This window comes from Apis florea, unplaced genomic scaffold (genome assembly GCF_048593485.1).
Source record: "Apis florea isolate Af1SG1 unplaced genomic scaffold, ASM4859348v1 contig_2411_pilon, whole genome shotgun sequence".
Classification (NCBI taxonomy): Eukaryota; Metazoa; Arthropoda; class Insecta; order Hymenoptera; family Apidae; genus Apis; species Apis florea.
The window spans coordinates 2031070-2048576 of NW_028256580.1; the positions used below are offsets into that span (position 1 = coordinate 2031070).

Genomic DNA, 17507 nt, shown 5'->3' on the forward strand with positions numbered 1-17507 from the left:
GCGTTGAGAAGTCTTCGTATCATAGATATTGCTATTTCAATTTAGCATCATTCACATTCGGCTTACGCCAATCTTACGATATAGAGGGCCTTCTCGAATTCATCTATATAGTTAGCCAACAAAAAAAAGACACCGTAGAAAAATAATATGTCGAGCAGGAATGAAAGTGAAATTAGTGAACGGAGGTAGGCGGTTCTCCGCCCGTTTACTTCTCACCTGGGCGTTGTCTCTTTGAGAGCAAATATCACTTTCCATTTCAATACGTTATCATGGGTGACAATTCCATGAGGTTAGGTGAGTCGAATGATCGATTTCTCTGCAGTTATCAATTTCCGCATTTTTTTATCTAATATTTTTTATCAATCATTTTATACAGAGAATTATGAAGTGCTTAAAGCTCTCTACGATTTCAAGGCTACATTCGCGAAAACCCTCAGTTTTCAAGAGGGCGATTATTTTATTTTATATCAGAGCAATACTAAACAAAGAAATTGGTGGCAGGTCGTCAATAAGGACGGTCAAATTGGATATATCCCCTCGAATTACGTCACCACTGTAAAGGTAATGAATTATTATAATAAGTAATTGAAAATCTAAAAACATTAAGAGTTAAATATTTTTTAGGTACCATCTCAAGTATTGATTGAATTTCTAGAAGATTGTATAGAAAATGTGAAAACTGAAACTAAAAAACAGACTGGATTGCATTTAGACAAGCAAGATCTTCTTTTAAGATTAATAGAAAAAAAGAGACAAGCAGAAACTAACAAAAAACCTAAAAAACAAGCTCCAATGCCTCCTGATTTTGGAAACACAACACCTAAAGAAATATGTTCATCTCTTGTTTGTAATACTCAAGATGGAGATATTAGTACTGTTCAGAGTAATACTTCATACATGACAGCACAGACAACTATGCATACTAATATAGGGAAAGAAGAAACACCAGTTGTTCCACAATGTCAACGTACATCTATAAATGACCAAAGGGTACAATCTCTTTCGCGTCAATCTTCTTCTGAGACACAAAAAATTCAAACAGAAATTCGTAAAAGTCCTTCTCAAAGTAATTCTCAACATACCCCTATTAGTTCGCCTATAAAGAAAAAAACTTCATTATGTGATATTAACTCTCATACTGCTTATCAATTACTTGACCAAGTACGTAGGAATACTCAATTAAGTTATGAAATGTCAAAAGTAGCAGTAACAGTAGTTGTTTCTGGCCTGCAACAATTATTGCCTCAAAATGTGAGCCATTATTTTGATGCATTATTGCATCAATTAGAAACACCATTTACTGTATCACAAATGAGCATAGAGGAAACATATGATGCTAATAGATTGAAAGTGATTTTTACAGAGCTTACTTCTTGTAAAGAAGATTCTCAACAGAGAAATTGGATGCTTTATGAAGATGAATCTATTATTGTTGATTATATAAAAGAACTTACTTCTATATTGGTATGTTAAATATTACATTAAAAAAATGTAATATTGTCTTCAAATCAATTATATAACTTGTTAATTTTACAGACCAATGCAGATGCAAATGTATCTAGATATGTTTTACAACAGAATCAATATAATGGAGTTAATATACTGATACAATATTATCAAATGGAGCCAAGATGGACTATTAGGCAATTACTCTTACAATCATTTGGAGTAATGTGTAGTTTAGATTCTGTTATCTTAACTATAATGTTAAATAGTATATTACCTATGGAATTAGCAAGGTAATATTTAGTTATAACATTATATTCATTATAATATTTAATTAACAACTTAATGTATCTTTCAATAGAGATATGAGGAGTAATTCCAGAAATGTAACAAAATTAAATTATTCTTCATTATTACTTACTATGATTTTTTCAATGGGTGAACCTATGCCAGTTACACATTTGGGTGAGTAAAGTAGGTAATGTGTTATATCTGCTATATTTTTATCCTACTTCTCCCACTTCCTCCTTTTTATTTGTTACAAAATATAATTCTCCAAATTTTATTACAGAGCAATTGGGTCCTGATTTTATAACATTTATTTTGGATTTAATAGAAAATCCTCCTGATATGGACTTGGAAGATCAAATTCCAGATTTGTTTGTAAATTTAATATTATCGTACAACTTACAATTCACTAACTCAGAAAATATAGTTTTGAATGCATTAAAGGAAAGAACAGTGGCAAAAAATTTTACTGAAAAGATCTTACTTTTATTTAATAGAGAAGGTAAAAGAAAATAAGATTTTACGTAAATTAAATAAATTTCAGCGAACCTGTGATCTGTTACAGAGGATCCTGTGCGAATATTCGATCATGAACCGTCGCCACCTCATTCTGTACTGAAACTATTTATCGACCTATTTAGCAACGATGTCACAGCAGGCCTCTTCTATACAAATGATGTGTTTGTTTTAATCGATATTATATTGCGTCAACTATATGATATGTTTCCCGGAGATAAGGTATTGAAAAATATACAAAATTTTATTATCAGTGTAGAAAAAACATATATATTTTTTATTTTATAGCGTAGACAATATTTGGAATTATGTCGAAGAGTATTACGCACTTCGAGCTATAATGAACATAAATATCGTTCAGAAGATCTCTTGAAATGCTTTACAAGGTCAGTCAATACACAATTTGTTATAATTTTATTTTAATCATAATTATTAAAATAATAATGAAAAAATTGTTTGTTACAGAATATTCTGTGAAGAAACTGGAGAGAGTCAAGAAGATCAACAATCGGTGCGTGAAATTAGCAATGAATTTCCACATTTGTTTAAAATGTGACCTTTATCGTCACCCTCCGACAATAAAAACTTGGAGGATGATGATTTGCAAACTCTTGTATAAGGTTCCGGTACGTACAATGACGAAGAGTGACGAAGAATCAAGTTACCGATTAAAAAATTTCTTTATTTTTCTAATAATACTATTTTGCAAATATTTTGCTCAGTCAATAATATATCAAAGACGCACACATAATTCGCAGAACTTTAAGTGCATGAGATTATATTTTTCCCGTTTTAATCTTTCTAATAAACGTTACTATTTATTCTGATTAAAAAAAGATACAGAGAAGATAAAAAAATATATAAATCAACATTACATCACAATTTAAAAATCGTTGTATATATATATATGTAAAAGAAGAAAGTTTATCATTTTAAGCATGTGAGGACCATATAGAATCATTCCAAGTACCCTGATAGAGATAAATAAATTAGTATATATGAAGTAAGGTAGCTCAATTGCACGAATAAAATTAATGAAATAATGGAATTATTGCTCTGATATAATATTAAAAAATTTTAAAAATAGTTGAAATCATCAATAAAAGTTCTCTATGAAATTTCTTTGTGAAAACAAAAAATTTTAGTCCTAATTGAACTTACTATAGTTATAATCTCTTATATCTGATTGTATAGTCTAGTCCACGTTTATGCGAGTAATATTCTAAGTCATACATTATTTTCAAATGTATTTGATTCTCTCTCATGAATATGATGCATTAACATATATATTCTAATAAAAATATAAATTTGTTTAGCGAGTGCTCTTTCACAATTAGAGAACTTCAGGATTCCAAGAACAAATTTATGGTAAAATTTTATAGTTTATTAGTGCCACTATTATAGTTATTCTAGTCTATTGTTAGCAACTCTATTTTTTTAAAAATATTATACTATGTTACGTTTATGACTATTAACATGTCAATTATGAAGAAATCTCAAATTATTGTGATTATAAATCAAATGTTAAAGAAATAAAAAGTTTAGGCAAACAATAACTTGATTTTATTTTTTCTTAAATATTATATTAAGCAAACTATTATTTTAATAACTTTTATTAAGAAAAATAAATTTCAACATATATCTTTTTAATAGTGTTTTATTAACAACAAATAAATACTGTCCATGAAAAACTTAATAGGCGCGATGCAAATGTATTGGAACTCGTGATTTTTATTACGTTTACAATACACAATAATCACAACTTGCGTACGAAAAAATTAAATTAAAGTACTCGTTAAAATAGAAGAAAAATCTGTAGACGCATTTCTATGACACTGAAGCCATACATTTTAAATCGTCCCGAGATATGGCCAACAAACGAAGACGCGTCATAACGTTGGAAGACAACCTTTGCACATTTTTAGGCACCGTTCTTTTTTGCATTGCAACTTTTTTTGTTTTTTTTTTTTTAAAGACACGCAAATAATTAGTTTGAGAGTTGAATGTAATCGTCGCACTTATATTGTCTTTGAATCATAACGAATCATCAACATGTAAGAATATTTATTCTCCGGTCATCATTTCCATGAATTCTGAAACAAAACATTTTAATTGCTCAAATATATATATATATATCAGAAAAATATTAATATATAGTTTGTAATTGATTCAATCAAAAACAAACAATTATAATCATCTCTTATATATGTCCATGAACATATTTGAGACATTTTTATTTGCGACTATTGGCAATGTTATACAAAGATAGATTATTGTTGATACGCAATGTATTTTGTTTGTTGTTCTAAGAAGATGCCAGGATGTCTATATTAAAGTTGGAGTGGATATACGAGGATAAAAATATATTACAATTCGCAATCATTAGAAAATTTAAAAAGTTGAGTGATCTTACATGAAATTAGATTATTCTAAGCATTGAATATATTGAATAATCTTACGCAAATTCTATTTTAGTAACTTTCATATTAGATAGAAGATAAAAAAAATATTTAATAAGAAGAAAAAATGGATTATCGAAATAAAAAATATTTGATAAATAGAAATTTTCGAAATTTTAAAACATTATGTTAATCTTTTAAGTGAATACATAAATAGTGGTATTGAATATATAATGATAAATTAAATATGATAATTTCGATTCAATAATGTACATACATATGTAAATAAACTTCGTTAATCAATGTATATTGTTGAGGAAACATATACAATAGACAACACGTGCAACTTTTTCAATATAACAACGAATGCTCTACTATTATTTAATTGACTACTAACTATATTTCTATGAATACATTTATCAACAATGAATTGAAATAGTAATAATTAAAGATACTTTCATAATATCGATTACAATAAGAATAGTTTCGAATCGATAAATATAACCTATCAAATTAAATAAATTCAATTCGACCTTAAAAATATTTATCAATTTATTATATTTTTTCTTACCATCAAAATCAACAGTACCAGATCCATCAGAATCGATTTCCTCAATCATGATATCCAGTTCTTCATCTGTTAATTGATCGTCCAATTCCCTAAGGATCTCACGTAAGCATGTAGTCGGGATATAACCATTTCCTATAACGAATTAAGTATTCTGTTTAAGTATCAACGATGTATTTCAATAATAAAATTGAAAAAGATGATTTATCATTATCTATTAATGAAGAGGATAAAATCTTAAACGAATAGTCGCATTAATATATGTACATTTAAAAGTCTTTGGCTCGATCGTAATTCATGGAGACTTCGATGACGAAACGAGCCCATTTCTTGGCCGTATTCCCGGAGGCATAAGTCTTCTCAAATTCGGTCGGCTTTCATTCCCATGAAACGAAACGAAGACCGATACTGTTTTTACGCAGCACAAATTTCGGAGAATTGGCTATTCTCGGCCGTTTAATATATCTTTTTTATTCTTATTTCGCGCCATTTTTCTGTTATTCTGTCTACTATTTCAATCCCTAATTTATCAAAAATCGCAAATGATTATAGTGAGTTTAATGGTTTATCTGTTGTTAATATTTTAATAAAAAAAAAAAATAAATAAATAAATATTATAAAAAAATTAATGTCAAAATTAAGTTGAAAAAATAATAGAAAAAACAAAAATAACATTGAAATAGAAAGATTATGTCAACAAAAATTTCTTTGGTTCAAACAGTAAAGCATGATAAACTTAATCTTTCATTTTTTTGCTACATTTTTATATTTTCTCCATATAAAATATAAAACAAATTAGAACAATATAACAATATAAAAAAAATGCAAGATAATGAAAAGAAAAATAAGATAAAATTATAAAATAAGGTTACATTATAAATGAAAATTATACAGGTAAACATATAAATTACCTTCTTTATCGTAGAGTCTGAAAGCTTCTCGAAGTTCTTTCTCTAATGCTTCTGCATCTTCTTCAACAATGAATTTCGCTGCCAACGTAACGAACTCTTCAAACTCGAGACGTCCAGATTCTATGAAGAAAGAAGTAAAATTTCATTCAGAAATTTATTAGTTTACTCTTTTATTTTTACCATACCAATTATAATATCTATCTTAAGTTATCATAATAATTATAATTTTAGATATCATAATAACATTTGATCAATATTGGATTTGAATTACTTACTATCGGCATCGACTTCTTCAATTAATTCGTCGAGAATCTTTTTATTAAAAGGTTGACCCATCAATCTGAGAATATCAGCCACCATATCGGTGGGAATGCTACCACTCTTCTCCCTGTCAAAGCTGTCGAATGCTTTGCGAAGGACTGGAAAATAAAAAATGAACAATAAAGATAGAAATTTTTTTAAGAGAAATATGACTAATCTTAAGTGATATTTTATCGCGTTGAAAGCTGTCTACGAAAGTTACGAATTTAGAAACCGATGTTAATGCCCTTTCGCTCGCAATTCTGGCTCAAAGCTTATTTGGCTTGATGCACCATCGTTCATGCTAGTTAGAACGTTTATTTATCGTTGTCGACTGGCCGGTGTAAAACTAATTTATGCGATGGTTTGTTTTTTATTGTAGCCTTCTAGTAGCCTTTTTTTTTTTTTTAAAAAATATTTTCATTATACAGAAGACAAGTGATTTTTTTTAATTAATCAAAAGAAAAAAATGTTTTTAATAATCGACAGCTGAATATTAAGCTCAATGAAAAATTAAAAAAATCTATACACTACATTTATTACTAGAAGACGAAATGTCTTTGTCGCGTTATTATACTTCGAATTCATTTTTCGTTTCATTTTTTTAGAACCAGAGGGACGGTTACAAGCTTCTATTTTTTGATTCCATTAGAAATTTCTTTCCTCTATTTTTACCAATCCGATTCCCTCTGATCGAATCGTCACGCGATACCTTCTCATCATACTAAGGCGGTTCTGTAGCTATACATAGGCAGCCTATACTGGCTGCCCCCGATCGAATTGAAGCATAAATAAACTCTAGGAACGTGGCGTCTAGATAACTTATCTGACCTGTTTATTCGTTGTTCTGTTTTCATTTTTTTCTTTCCTCCCCCCCCCCCCTCCTTTTTAAAGCTTGAACAAAAATCGAAATCGCAGATTCCTCTATAGTGACAAGTTATTTTAACAGAAGTAAAATTCGTAATGTATAAAGTCTTTAAAAAAGGAACACGAGGTGTAAAAAAAATCAAGTTCAAAGATCAAGAAACACGAACAATTTTCGGGAACAATCCGATTGATCCAAAACTGACTCGTACCAAAAATAATTCCAAACTTGACCAATTAACTTAGGAGCAATATTTTCATCAAGAATCGTCTCGTTTTTAATGAAAATTCTAATAATTTTGGAAATTTCCCTCCTACACGATGTTTCTCTCTCTCTCTCTCTCTCTCTCTCTCTCGCTGTCGCTGAGCTGCTCGATAAACAACGAAATTACACGGTTCCCGTAAATACAGAGTTTCTTTGTTCTAGAGTTGGCATACGAGCCGAGGCCGATTTCCTCCGGGACACGAGACGTAGTTGGCTTCCGACATAAAACGATGAACAGGGTGTGTACCTAAAGATAGACGGTTCGGTTACATCGGCGCGGGATCTTCCGGAACGATTGAACGAGCCCCCTTGTTCGCCGGCAGAAGGGTCGGGCAGGAAACGGGCGAAAGGGAAACGTGGCGAAGGAACATCGGGCCTCCCGATTAAATTTAGCGCGCCGTGTCCAGTAAACACGATACGATTTCGACGCGATTGAAATACCAAGAATGGTGCGCCGAGCGGTCGTATCGTGACCGATGACGATCGGCGATACGTGCAAGCTTTTATTTTCGAATTTTCTTCGATGATACGATTTTTTTTTTTTTTTTTTTTTTTTTACTTTTTCTTACAAAATGGTGGCATTCGATGTTTAATACGCTCACATAAAACGATCGCGAATGGTTAAAATTGATCGACCGTTTAAGAGTCAATTTTTTTTTTTTTTTTTTTTTTTTTTAATATTTTGATACGTACCAGCAATTTGTTCAGGGGGAAGTTCGTCGGCCTGCGAACAGAGAAAGATGAAATTTGATATCTCTGACATCGGAAAAGAGAAAGAAAATTCTAATTGTGAATCGTTCTTAATAATTATCGATCGTGTTTGTGAGACATTGTGAGACGAAGAAACATTCCGTTACTTGATTAAAATTAAATTTGAAGTCGAAAAGATTTCGAAGTGGACGTGCATGGTTAACTAAATGATTCTTTTTTTTTTTTTTTTTTTAGAAAATTCGTGCATTTTTTTTTTTTCCAATCAAGGAATATTACTCCTTTCGTCTTACAGTTGAATTTAAGCGGAAAAGAAAAAAGTAATCTTGAATTTTTTTTCACGATGATTGAACACAGTAGAAATGATCGTGAATAGTCGGACATCGGGCCGCGTTCCTTCTTCCTTGTTGATTTCATTCGTTTCATTCAATTTTATTTTTCTTACTTAATTTTCCTCGCATCGTACAATACGATAAATATCCATGTATTTATATATATACATATATATATATATACACACACACTTGATTCGATTTTATTTTAATGAATAAATCAACACGAAGAAGGAAGGACCGAGAAAATTCGCCATGTAAGAAACAATCACGTTTCCACGACCTCGCATCTCTGGACCAATTTTAATCCCCGATTTTAATCGTTGTTAGATCATTGTTACTGTTTAGACAGATAAAGAAAAAAAAAAATACTAAAACAAAAGTCAGAAACAGGCGAGAAAAGATATTATACGAAAGAAGAGAAAAAAGAATAAAGAAAAAAAAAAAAAATAAGAAAATAGTGGGTGCAGCGGAAGCGGAGGAATTGGTGTTTCAAACCATTATTAACTTAACTCCTGAAGCATAATGGATGATCGATCGCTTAATACTGCAAATGAGACGAATGAGGTGCGTGCGTCGAATACTTTTCTCTTCCAACTTACGAAAGACACACAAAAAAAAAAAAAAAATCTTTTCTCCACACGGAAGAGAACATTTTCTTTTAAAATTGAAACTATTTGTGAATTCTTACGTTAACGAAATATAAAAAATAAAAATAATACGAGTAATCGACACACACACACACACACACACAAACACATATATATATATATAAAAAAAAGAAATTAATTTTTTTATCATATTTAATTATTTTCAATAATTTATATCTATCTTCTAACACCAGAACAACGAAGTATATATATATATATATATATATATTCCCTCGATCAAATAAAATAATTCGAAATTCCAATTCGTCCGACACGATTACAAGACAATAGTGAAGAGTGAAGAGTGAAGAAAAACCACAGAGATAAGGCGAGGCACAGTGATGAATTAAACCAAGAAAGAAAAGAAAAAAAATACAATAAATAAATATAGAGAGAATGTACAAGAGGAAAACGTGTATGTTTACCAGGGCGACGACTTACGATATCATCAATAGAACATACCATGGTGGCGCGATTCTCTTTTTTACTTTTATACTTTTTTTTTTTTTTTTACGTTTTTTTTATCTTTTACTCTCTCTTTCTCTCTCTTTCTCTCTCTGTCTGTGTGTCTGTCTGTCTCTCTCTATTTCTCTCTCTTTCTCTTTCTTTTTTATTATCAACAAGCTAATTTATTTATTGAAGAGATGAGAAGATTTTTAAGAAACACTTTCGGCTGGACAAATCTCGAGACCACGGAGGACGAGAAGGATCGTCGTGGAAAAATCGCGAACTGGATGGATTGTTGTACTCGCGACGAAAAGAGAAATTGTTCTCTACGTGGTCTAGAACTGGTAGATGGTATGGTTGCTGTCTGTCGAACACTGTCACGAGGAACGGCCATCGTCGCGGTAATATTCGAAAACGAGGATATAGCGGTTGCGTAGCGATGCCGGACCGCACCCCGCAACCTCCAGCCAATCGTGAGCTCCTTCTACACGCTTGTTCACGGGCCTTAAAGCTTTTGGAAAGGCGCTTGCGCTATTTCTGGGATGCAGACGGTGCCGCGAGGCTCGAAAATCAGGGCCGTCTTTTCGTTTCTCGACGTTCCAGCCAGCTCTTTCTCCCATCTTTATCTTTTTAAAGTTAAATCAATTCTTATCGCAATCGTACCGATTGTGATGCTCGTATGCATGCGAATTATCACGTTCCTTTTCCTATTCCAGCGATCTTGGACAGAATAATTTTGGAGGTTATATAGATCGATTGGAATAGATCGTTTCGAATAATTTTGGAGATTAAATTAATTCGTCCATGTAAATTTACGGAATTGGCGAGAGTTTCGAAGACTTGTGTGATATTATAAATTGCTTTAATTGATCTGGAAGGAATAAGGAAGAGGATAAAAATTTTTCGTCGCCTTTGCTGAGAGCCGTTGTTGTTGTAAACGGGTTATAAAAGGGGAGCGAGAATTTTTTTTTTTTTTTTTTTTACGATGAAAGTGTACCGTTGTAAATAATTTAGGATTGAAATTACAGAGCAGCAGAGGAAGGCGGCGGAGAAATGTGACGGAATGGATTCCTTTTTAATTTTAGACGTCCGCTGGAGCAACATATTCACTCGAGTCTTGTTCATTGAGACGACTATGCGCATATACGTCTTTTTAAGAAGACGAGAACGATATTGCTGCATCGGTACGAAAATAGAGAATGAAAATTTTGCGATTTGCGTAAGCCACGGAAGAACGACGGAGGCATAAAAATTCATGTGGAACTCATGGTTTGGAATCGAGACAAGATCTTGTTACAAGTATAAAATGTTGTAGTACAGCATATTGTATGTATTGTTGCGTTGCTTCGATTAATAGGAAGATGACGATTGAAATTTCGATCGTTCAAAATGATGATCGTGAAAAAATTTCAAAATTTAAAAAATTCGTGAATCACTCGTGCTTGAATGTTTAACACTATAATTCTAAGATTGTGAATAGGTTTGAATTAATCGCGAATTATAAAGTGATTACAAAATTTCTTATATTCATGTTAAAACGCTGCTCAATTTCTTTGTAACTGCATAGATTTCAAATTTTGATCGCATATTATATTCAAATCGAACGGTTAGTTTTCTGGGTGCATGATGTAATTATTTTGAATAGAAATCCAGCAGCACATAAAATCGCATAACATTGACCGATTCGTCTGTTAAATGCTAAAACGCGAATCGAACGAAGAAGTAGAAAACTGGTTGCGCGTTAAAACCCAAGACTTTATATCTTTTCTCGAAAGATTCCATCAATAATGACAAACGTTGGTCACGATTTGTAATAAAATATTTAATAAGATGATTGTTACTGATAATAATCGTTACCGAATAATAAGGATTGGATAATCCGACTCACGCAAGAATCAAAGAGTTATCTGGAGAATGTAGTTCGAGATTTGGAGAAGATCCAAAATATATGCAACTGAGTAATATGTTGCATTAAATCTTGTAAACTATTATTTATTATTGAACAGAGCAATTGTCGAATGTTTAATCTAGCTGTTGAAGAATTTTAAGTTTTGGTAGGCTCTAATTTTCTAATGTTTCCTATGTAATAATCGAATCGCAGTTTATTCAAAGAATATTGTGAAAATTACGCGAATATCACGTGGCGACATAAATCAAACAAGGAAACTGATATGTTTTTGCCAAATGCATAGCTACAATTGCGCCAATATGAGTTTCTCACGTTATAACAGCCTTGCAAAATTATTCCGTAATATACACATACTAAATGCTCTAATAAACATAAATTTATAAATCTTTCATTCCTAAGACATAAGGATTTTAAATATTATATTTCAACAAATATTATATAATTTAAGTTACGAATTATATTATACAAAATATAACAACTCTAATGCAACAAAATGCAAATGATAATAGCATAGTATGATATAAATGAATGTTTGCATTTTCACTTCTGCATAAGAATAGAATATACAATTTGGCGAGAGATTTTCTTTCGACGGGTTATACGTTGGCATGTGTCCAAGTTAAACAAGCAAATAAAGCATTAGAATGGCCGTGTTGGACTGCATATAATGGATTACAATCTGCGATCCGTTATAATTCGTCATCAGTAATAGAATCAGTTTAATTAATTCGAACGAAAATATTCAGTTGCCGCAAACGACGGTAAATTATAACTCGAACTGTTGTAATACAAATATTGTCGATCCACGTAATAATAATTTTCAATCATGAAATTCTTTCCATAAGCGTTTGATCTTCTTCGTTGTATTTTTTGGGAAATTTGATATTATTAATCATTTTCATATCTAAATATAAAATATGCATAATTTTAATATTATTGATATTATTAATATGATAAAATTGTGACATTAAGTTATTATATTATTCCTGTTGAAATTACAATCTAAATTATATAAAAAAAACATTTAATGATTTTGTCTCAAATCAGTGTAAATTCAATGTAAAATAGTGAAATTACTATAATTAAAAACGATTTTATTAAATTTATTCATTCACTCATGAAAACAATTGCAGAATCACACATGTATCGATGGTTTTAAATAATTACCATTATGCATTCCATATATATATTTCCACAACATATATTTTATTGAGATCCAGTCGATAATAGTGCTAGCAATGCACTCATTGCACCAACAGAAAGTATATAATTTACAGCTGGTGTAAATGTCTTCAGAATATAGAAAGAACATACAATTACAAGAGCTAAAAATAAGGCATTATTGTAAAAAATTGAAAATGTTGTTGCTTCATAATCAGCTACTTCATTTTTTTTCCATAAAATTCTGAAAATTTAATTATTTTACATTAAATTTGAAATATATACATATATGTATATATATCTAATATTATTCTTTGTGTTTAATAATTTTTTACCTTTCATCCTTTTCCTTTTTACTCATTTTTTTATCTTCTGATAATTTTCTGCTCATTTCCTTTGTCACTGCATCTTCTCTTTTTACTGCAATCTAAAAAATATATAATTATTTAAAATAAATGTAAAAATATGAATACTTTTTTTAACATAACTATGTTAATGAAATGTTTTATTAATAATTAATAGTTATTAATAGTTTACAATACCTTATGTTTTAACACGAATTTCGTATTTTTGTATGCAAGAGCAAGAGTATAGGTACTCGCTAATGTGACTAAAACAAAGGATATTAAATTGGCATAGATATCGATCAAATGGATTCTCCAAAAAAGCCCTGTAACATAAAAATAGAGGTTATCTTAAAAAAAAATTACAGTTTCCATATAATTATTTTATTTAATAAAACTATATAATATAAACATATATGGAATTCATAATAAAATTCATATACCATTTATGGAATAATGATATAAATAATATTTATAAACTTGTAAAGAATATATACTCACAGATGGGAATTGCCGAAACAATAAAAGCATTGCCATAAAATAAAGCTGAAGATTTTGTTGATACATTTCTTGAGAAATCTTGAAGAAGAAGTTCTTCTTCTTTTGTAAATGCTTTTGATTTTCCTGACATTTTTTTAAATTATCTTCTCAAGAGATTTCAATTCGTTCCAAACCAATTGTCACTACTTTCGCGCGAATAGAAAATCTTGTTAATCTTTAGTGTACAGTGCGCATGCTCACAAACAGATTGTGTGGAGATTTGTGACAACGTGTCCATAGAAACGTCATTTTGATAAAGTATAAATTCTGCTATTCAAAGAAATGTTCCTTAAACTTTTCGTCACATTTTCATTCGATTATAAAGCAATCTATTATTTTTCAAAAAATTTCATTTTTTGAATATTTTAATGATATTTAATATTCTGATTAAAATTTATCTTAAAAAAAATCACTTAGAAATTGCTTAGAAGAATATATTCAATCGAAACATTCATTTATTTATATTATTTATAAAATTATTTATTTTAATAATTTTTTTTTTATACAATATATTGAATATAATATGAAAGAAATTAATAAAAATAAAATGTTTTATAATTATTATTTTATAATTTATATTTTTAGTTTTAAATATTGTCATTGGTTGTATCTTTTATATACTATCAAATGATTGGTTCTCATATTAGTAATTTTCTGATTGGCTATCTTCAAGCAAATTCAAGTTCAAATACTGCAGCGGATATTATTTAACCGCTCTTTGAATGTTGTACAAAGCATTCTATGTGTATATTTTAAGTTTTCCTAAAAATTATATTTAATTTAAATTTGTGACACGAATATAACAGAAAATATGCATTTGTGTGTTGAATAAACATATTGTTTTAAAATTATTGGGTAATTTAACAATAAATGAATAATTTATAAACGTGTGACTACGAGGGATTTGATTGTATTATTTTGGTATACGAGGTTTGTTTTAGATAATTATATCGTTCGTACATAAATTTCTGATCACGAACAATGTATTTTAGTTGTAGATAAATAAATAATTCATTATTGAAAGTAATTTTTTAATCAATTTAAAGATTTATGAAATCATTGATTTAAGAATGCATGAAGAGGAATAAATTTGATAATAATTAAGTAATACATTACAAATTGTGATTTTATATATTTATAAATATATAGGTTTTTAGTTAAATTTTTTAAATGCATGCAATATATTTTTATTATTATTATTATATTAATCTTTATCTCTAATAATTCTACATAGATGGAGTCACGTTTACCAAAGCCAAAATTTAATTTATCAAAAATAGTAAGTACAGATAATATAAAAACAAATCAAAAAATGTCAAAATACCAAAATGATTTGCCTGATGCAAGCTCTAATCATGTTTCTGATAATTTAAAAAAAACTAAAAGTACAATAAATATCGCTGCAAAATGTAGAAATGAAAATAAACCTCCAACAAAACAAATTTTAAGTAGATCAAAAACTATGTCTTCCATTACTACTAGAGCTATGAAAAGACCAGCTAATGCTCCTATTGTACATGGAGAAACTAAAAAACCTTTTACTAAGCCTCCTATTAAGCCAAAAGTTATGCAACGAACTGGCACTACATTAACAAGTAATACTATTAGCAAATCTAGTCAAGATACTACAAATAAAAAAATACAGAATAATACTACAACTAAGCCTTCAAAGTGGGACTTAAAGGGTCGATTGGCTCATACTAGTGACGAACTGTCTAGTATACGACAGAAATATAAAGAAACTTTATCAAAATATAATGAAATTCAAGAACAATTGAATATATTAAAGACAAATGAAAATGCATATAAAATAAAAGCAGAAGAATATGAAAATTTAAATAAGACATTAAATAATGAACTTAATGAATTAAAACTAGAAATAAATAAAATGCAAGAAGAAAAAGAAAATTTAAAAAAATGTTTAAAAAATACAGAAGAATCATTTAAAAATGCTTCAAAAATGCTGGAAGAGTTTAAAGAGAAATGTATTTCTCAAGAAACATTACTTCTAAAACATGAATTTTTAATAAAAGATTTAGAAACAAACTTGGAAGCTGAAAAAAAGATTAATGAAAAATTGACTACAGACAAAAATGATTTGCAATCCTTGGTTCATACAATGGACAAAGATCGTAGAATTTTGCATAATGCAATACAAGAAATGAAAGGAAATATAAGAGTATTTTGTAGAGTCCGTCCTAGAACTCCAAATGAGTTTGGAAAACCGTATGTATTATGTACATAATCAAATATTTAATTTTTAAATACAATACATTTTATAATAAATATCTATTATCCATAGGATGTGTATTATGAACTTTATAGATGAATGTACTATTGAAGTAGGAAAATTTGATGGTTCTGATGCAATTAGTTGTAGTGGAAAGCTAAGAGGAACCCGACAAGAATTTACTTTTGATAAAGTTTTCCCTTCAACAGCTTGTCAAAAAGATATTTTCGAAGAATTAGCTTTGTTAGTTCAATCTGCCCTAGAAGGGTATAATGTTTGTGTATTTGCATATGGTCAGACTGGTTCTGGTAAAACATACACAATGGAAGGTTTACCAGGCATTGAAAAAGAAGGCATGATTCCTAGAACGGTATATATTCTTTGTTGATATATATATATATATATATATATATTTTATTTGCAAAAAAAAATTTTTTTATTGATTCAGGTACGACATATATTTGAAGAAATGAAAGAATTTCAGTTACTTGGCTGGGAATATCGAATAGAAGCTAGTTTTCTTGAAATTTATAATGAACATATTGTTGATTTACTTGATTCTCAATCAAAAACACATGAAATTCGAATGGCCGATAGTAAGGGACATGATTTGTATGTCAGTAATCTTAAAATAGAGGAAATTCATAGCCCTGAAGAATTACATGAATGTCTTTTAACAGCACAACGTAATAGAGCAGTTGCAGCTACTCAATCGAATGAACGGTATATTTATTTTTTTTTTTAATATCTTATAAATAAAAAAAAATAGATTTATAATTGCAAAATTTAATATTTTAGATCATCAAGATCTCATTCAGTAGCAAGAATAAAACTAATTGGAATGCATAAGACAAAAGAGGAGGTTTCGATAGGAAACCTAAACTTAGTTGATTTAGCAGGATCTGAAAGATTAAAAGGTGAAGAATCGATACGATTAGCAGAAACGAAAAATATAAATAAATCACTGGCAAATTTGGGCAATGTTATTCTTGCTCTTTTGAAAAAGCAGGAACACATTCCATATAGAAATTCCAAACTCACTCATTTATTAATGCCATCTCTAGGTGGTAATTCAAAGACTTTAATGCTATTGAATATATCTCCTTTAGACGAATGTTATAATGAAACATTGAATTCATTAAGATTTGCTAGCAATGTAAACAGTTGTAAAACAGGTAACGCAAAAAGAACGCGAACAGTTTTACAAAATACTACATAAAATTTTCCAGGACATAATATTTTTGTTTTTAAAAACAACAAGATGATAGCTTTTAGCTATATTTAAACTATTTTAAATATTCAAAGATTAGCCTTTTGTATCATCTCATTCTTTTTTTTAAAATTATACCAAAAAAACTGTAAATAATTTCATATAAAATATAATCTTATAATGATGTTACATACATATATTCTGTTTTTTTTTCTTTTTAATTAAATTCAATCCTTTTAATTTTAATTCTTAAATTTTATATAATAAGATAATTTTCGAAATATTGTGTATTTTTATACACTTTTTATGCAAAATAATTGTTAAAAATATTAATTATACTATATTAAAATTCTAAATAAATGATTTGTTCACTATTTGAAAATATATAAGTGTTATACTGTGCTAAAAAAAATATAAAA

The 17507-nt window shown here is 29.1% G+C and overlaps 4 protein-coding genes and 2 long non-coding RNA genes across 11 annotated transcripts; 4 read left to right on the plus strand and 2 right to left on the minus strand.

The window, feature by feature from the left end:
• Positions 1-49: 49 nt before the first annotated feature.
• LOC100866022 (NCK-interacting protein with SH3 domain) lies at positions 50-3803 on the plus strand. 2 transcript variants are annotated; one of them, XR_004224478.2, is made up of 9 exons: positions 50-294; positions 377-561; positions 625-1464; positions 1537-1739; positions 1808-1911; positions 2018-2236; positions 2279-2472; positions 2539-2636; positions 2716-3803. XR_004224478.2 is itself a non-coding variant. In XM_003691760.4 (9 exons), the coding sequence occupies exons 1-9, from the start codon at positions 270-272 to the stop codon at positions 2804-2806; spliced, it is 1938 nt and encodes a 645-aa protein (XP_003691808.1). In that variant the 5' UTR covers positions 54-269; the 3' UTR covers positions 2807-3803. The 2 variants fall into 2 exon arrangements, 1 of the variants encoding a protein (XP_003691808.1); XM_003691760.4 differs by having other exon boundaries at positions 54-294; positions 2300-2472.
• An 88-nt stretch (positions 3804-3891) lies between these two features.
• TpnCI (troponin C type I) lies at positions 3892-10272 on the minus strand. Of its 2 annotated transcripts, none has more exons than XM_086905192.1 (6): positions 9689-10272; positions 8251-8281; positions 6404-6547; positions 6129-6248; positions 5221-5352; positions 3892-4343 (listed from the first exon to the last, which is right to left on the minus strand). In XM_086905192.1, the coding sequence occupies exons 1-6, from the start codon at positions 9710-9712 to the stop codon at positions 4315-4317; spliced, it is 480 nt and encodes a 159-aa protein (XP_086761318.1). In that variant the 5' UTR covers positions 9713-10272; the 3' UTR covers positions 3892-4314. The 2 variants fall into 2 exon arrangements, with proteins under 2 accessions (XP_086761318.1, XP_086761319.1); XM_086905193.1 differs by having other exon boundaries at positions 9710-10233.
• LOC147658029 (uncharacterized) lies at positions 4512-5009 on the plus strand. Its single transcript, XR_015291309.1, has 2 exons — positions 4512-4648; positions 4726-5009. It is a non-coding gene; the product is annotated as an uncharacterized LOC147658029 (long non-coding RNA).
• On the plus strand, positions 10193-12705 carry LOC116414036 (uncharacterized). The gene is made up of 2 exons (XR_004224479.2): positions 10193-10329; positions 10411-12705. It is a non-coding gene; the product is annotated as an uncharacterized LOC116414036 (long non-coding RNA).
• An 83-nt stretch (positions 12706-12788) lies between these two features.
• On the minus strand, positions 12789-13915 carry LOC100866486 (translocon-associated protein subunit gamma). The gene is made up of 4 exons (XM_012484031.2): positions 13610-13915; positions 13307-13434; positions 13100-13191; positions 12789-13008 (listed from the first exon to the last, which is right to left on the minus strand). Exons 1-4 carry the CDS (start codon positions 13737-13739, stop codon positions 12810-12812), a joined length of 549 nt encoding a protein of 182 aa, XP_012339485.1. The 5' UTR covers positions 13740-13915; the 3' UTR covers positions 12789-12809.
• Positions 13916-14346: 431 nt separating this feature from the next.
• LOC100866372 (protein claret segregational) lies at positions 14347-17285 on the plus strand. 4 transcript variants are annotated; one of them, XM_086905188.1, is made up of 6 exons: positions 14349-14578; positions 14641-14752; positions 14883-15874; positions 15951-16248; positions 16327-16601; positions 16677-17285. In XM_086905188.1, the coding sequence occupies exons 3-6, from the start codon at positions 14883-14885 to the stop codon at positions 17095-17097; spliced, it is 1986 nt and encodes a 661-aa protein (XP_086761314.1). In that variant the 5' UTR covers positions 14349-14578; positions 14641-14752; the 3' UTR covers positions 17098-17285. The 4 variants fall into 4 exon arrangements, with proteins under 4 accessions (XP_012339482.1, XP_086761314.1, XP_086761315.1 ...); XM_012484028.3 differs by lacking the exon at positions 14641-14752 and having other exon boundaries at positions 14347-14578; XM_086905189.1 differs by having other exon boundaries at positions 14379-14752.
• Positions 17286-17507: the final 222 nt, after the last annotated feature.

What these genes read in the sequence shown, in the direction of transcription:
- LOC100866022 (XM_003691760.4), top strand. Translation starts at nt 270, where the DNA reads ATGGGTGACAATTCCATGAGGTTAG. An exon ending in ATATGTTTCCCGGAGATAAG is followed by an intron (nt 2,473 to 2,538) that starts GTATTGAAAAAT and finishes TTTATTTTATAG; the next exon opens with CGTAGACAATATTTGGAATT. An exon ending in CTCTTGAAATGCTTTACAAG is followed by an intron (nt 2,637 to 2,715) that starts GTCAGTCAATAC and finishes TGTTTGTTACAG; the next exon opens with AATATTCTGTGAAGAAACTG.
- TpnCI (XM_086905192.1), bottom strand. Translation starts at nt 9,712, where the DNA reads ATGGTATGTTCTATTGATGATATC. An exon ending in TCCCCCTGAACAAATTGCTG is followed by an intron (nt 6,548 to 8,250) that starts GTACGTATCAAA and finishes TTTATTTTCCAG; the next exon opens with TCCTTCGCAAAGCATTCGAC. An exon ending in TGGTACTGTTGATTTTGATG is followed by an intron (nt 4,344 to 5,220) that starts GTAAGAAAAAAT and finishes GTTTTGTTTCAG; the next exon opens with AATTCATGGAAATGATGACC.
- LOC100866486 (XM_012484031.2), bottom strand. Translation starts at nt 13,739, where the DNA reads ATGTCAGGAAAATCAAAAGCATTTACAAAAGAAGAAGAACTTCTTCTT. An exon ending in TGTTTCGGCAATTCCCATCT is followed by an intron (nt 13,435 to 13,609) that starts GTGAGTATATAT and finishes TTTATGTTACAG; the next exon opens with GGCTTTTTTGGAGAATCCAT. An exon ending in AAAAAGGAAAAGGATGAAAG is followed by an intron (nt 13,009 to 13,099) that starts GTAAAAAATTAT and finishes TTAAATTTTCAG; the next exon opens with AATTTTATGGAAAAAAAATG.
- LOC100866372 (XM_012484028.3), top strand. Translation starts at nt 14,883, where the DNA reads ATGGAGTCACGTTTACCAAAGCCAAAATTTAATTTATCAAAAATAGTA. An exon ending in CCAAATGAGTTTGGAAAACC is followed by an intron (nt 15,875 to 15,950) that starts GTATGTATTATG and finishes TATTATCCATAG; the next exon opens with GATGTGTATTATGAACTTTA. An exon ending in GCTACTCAATCGAATGAACG is followed by an intron (nt 16,602 to 16,676) that starts GTATATTTATTT and finishes TTAATATTTTAG; the next exon opens with ATCATCAAGATCTCATTCAG.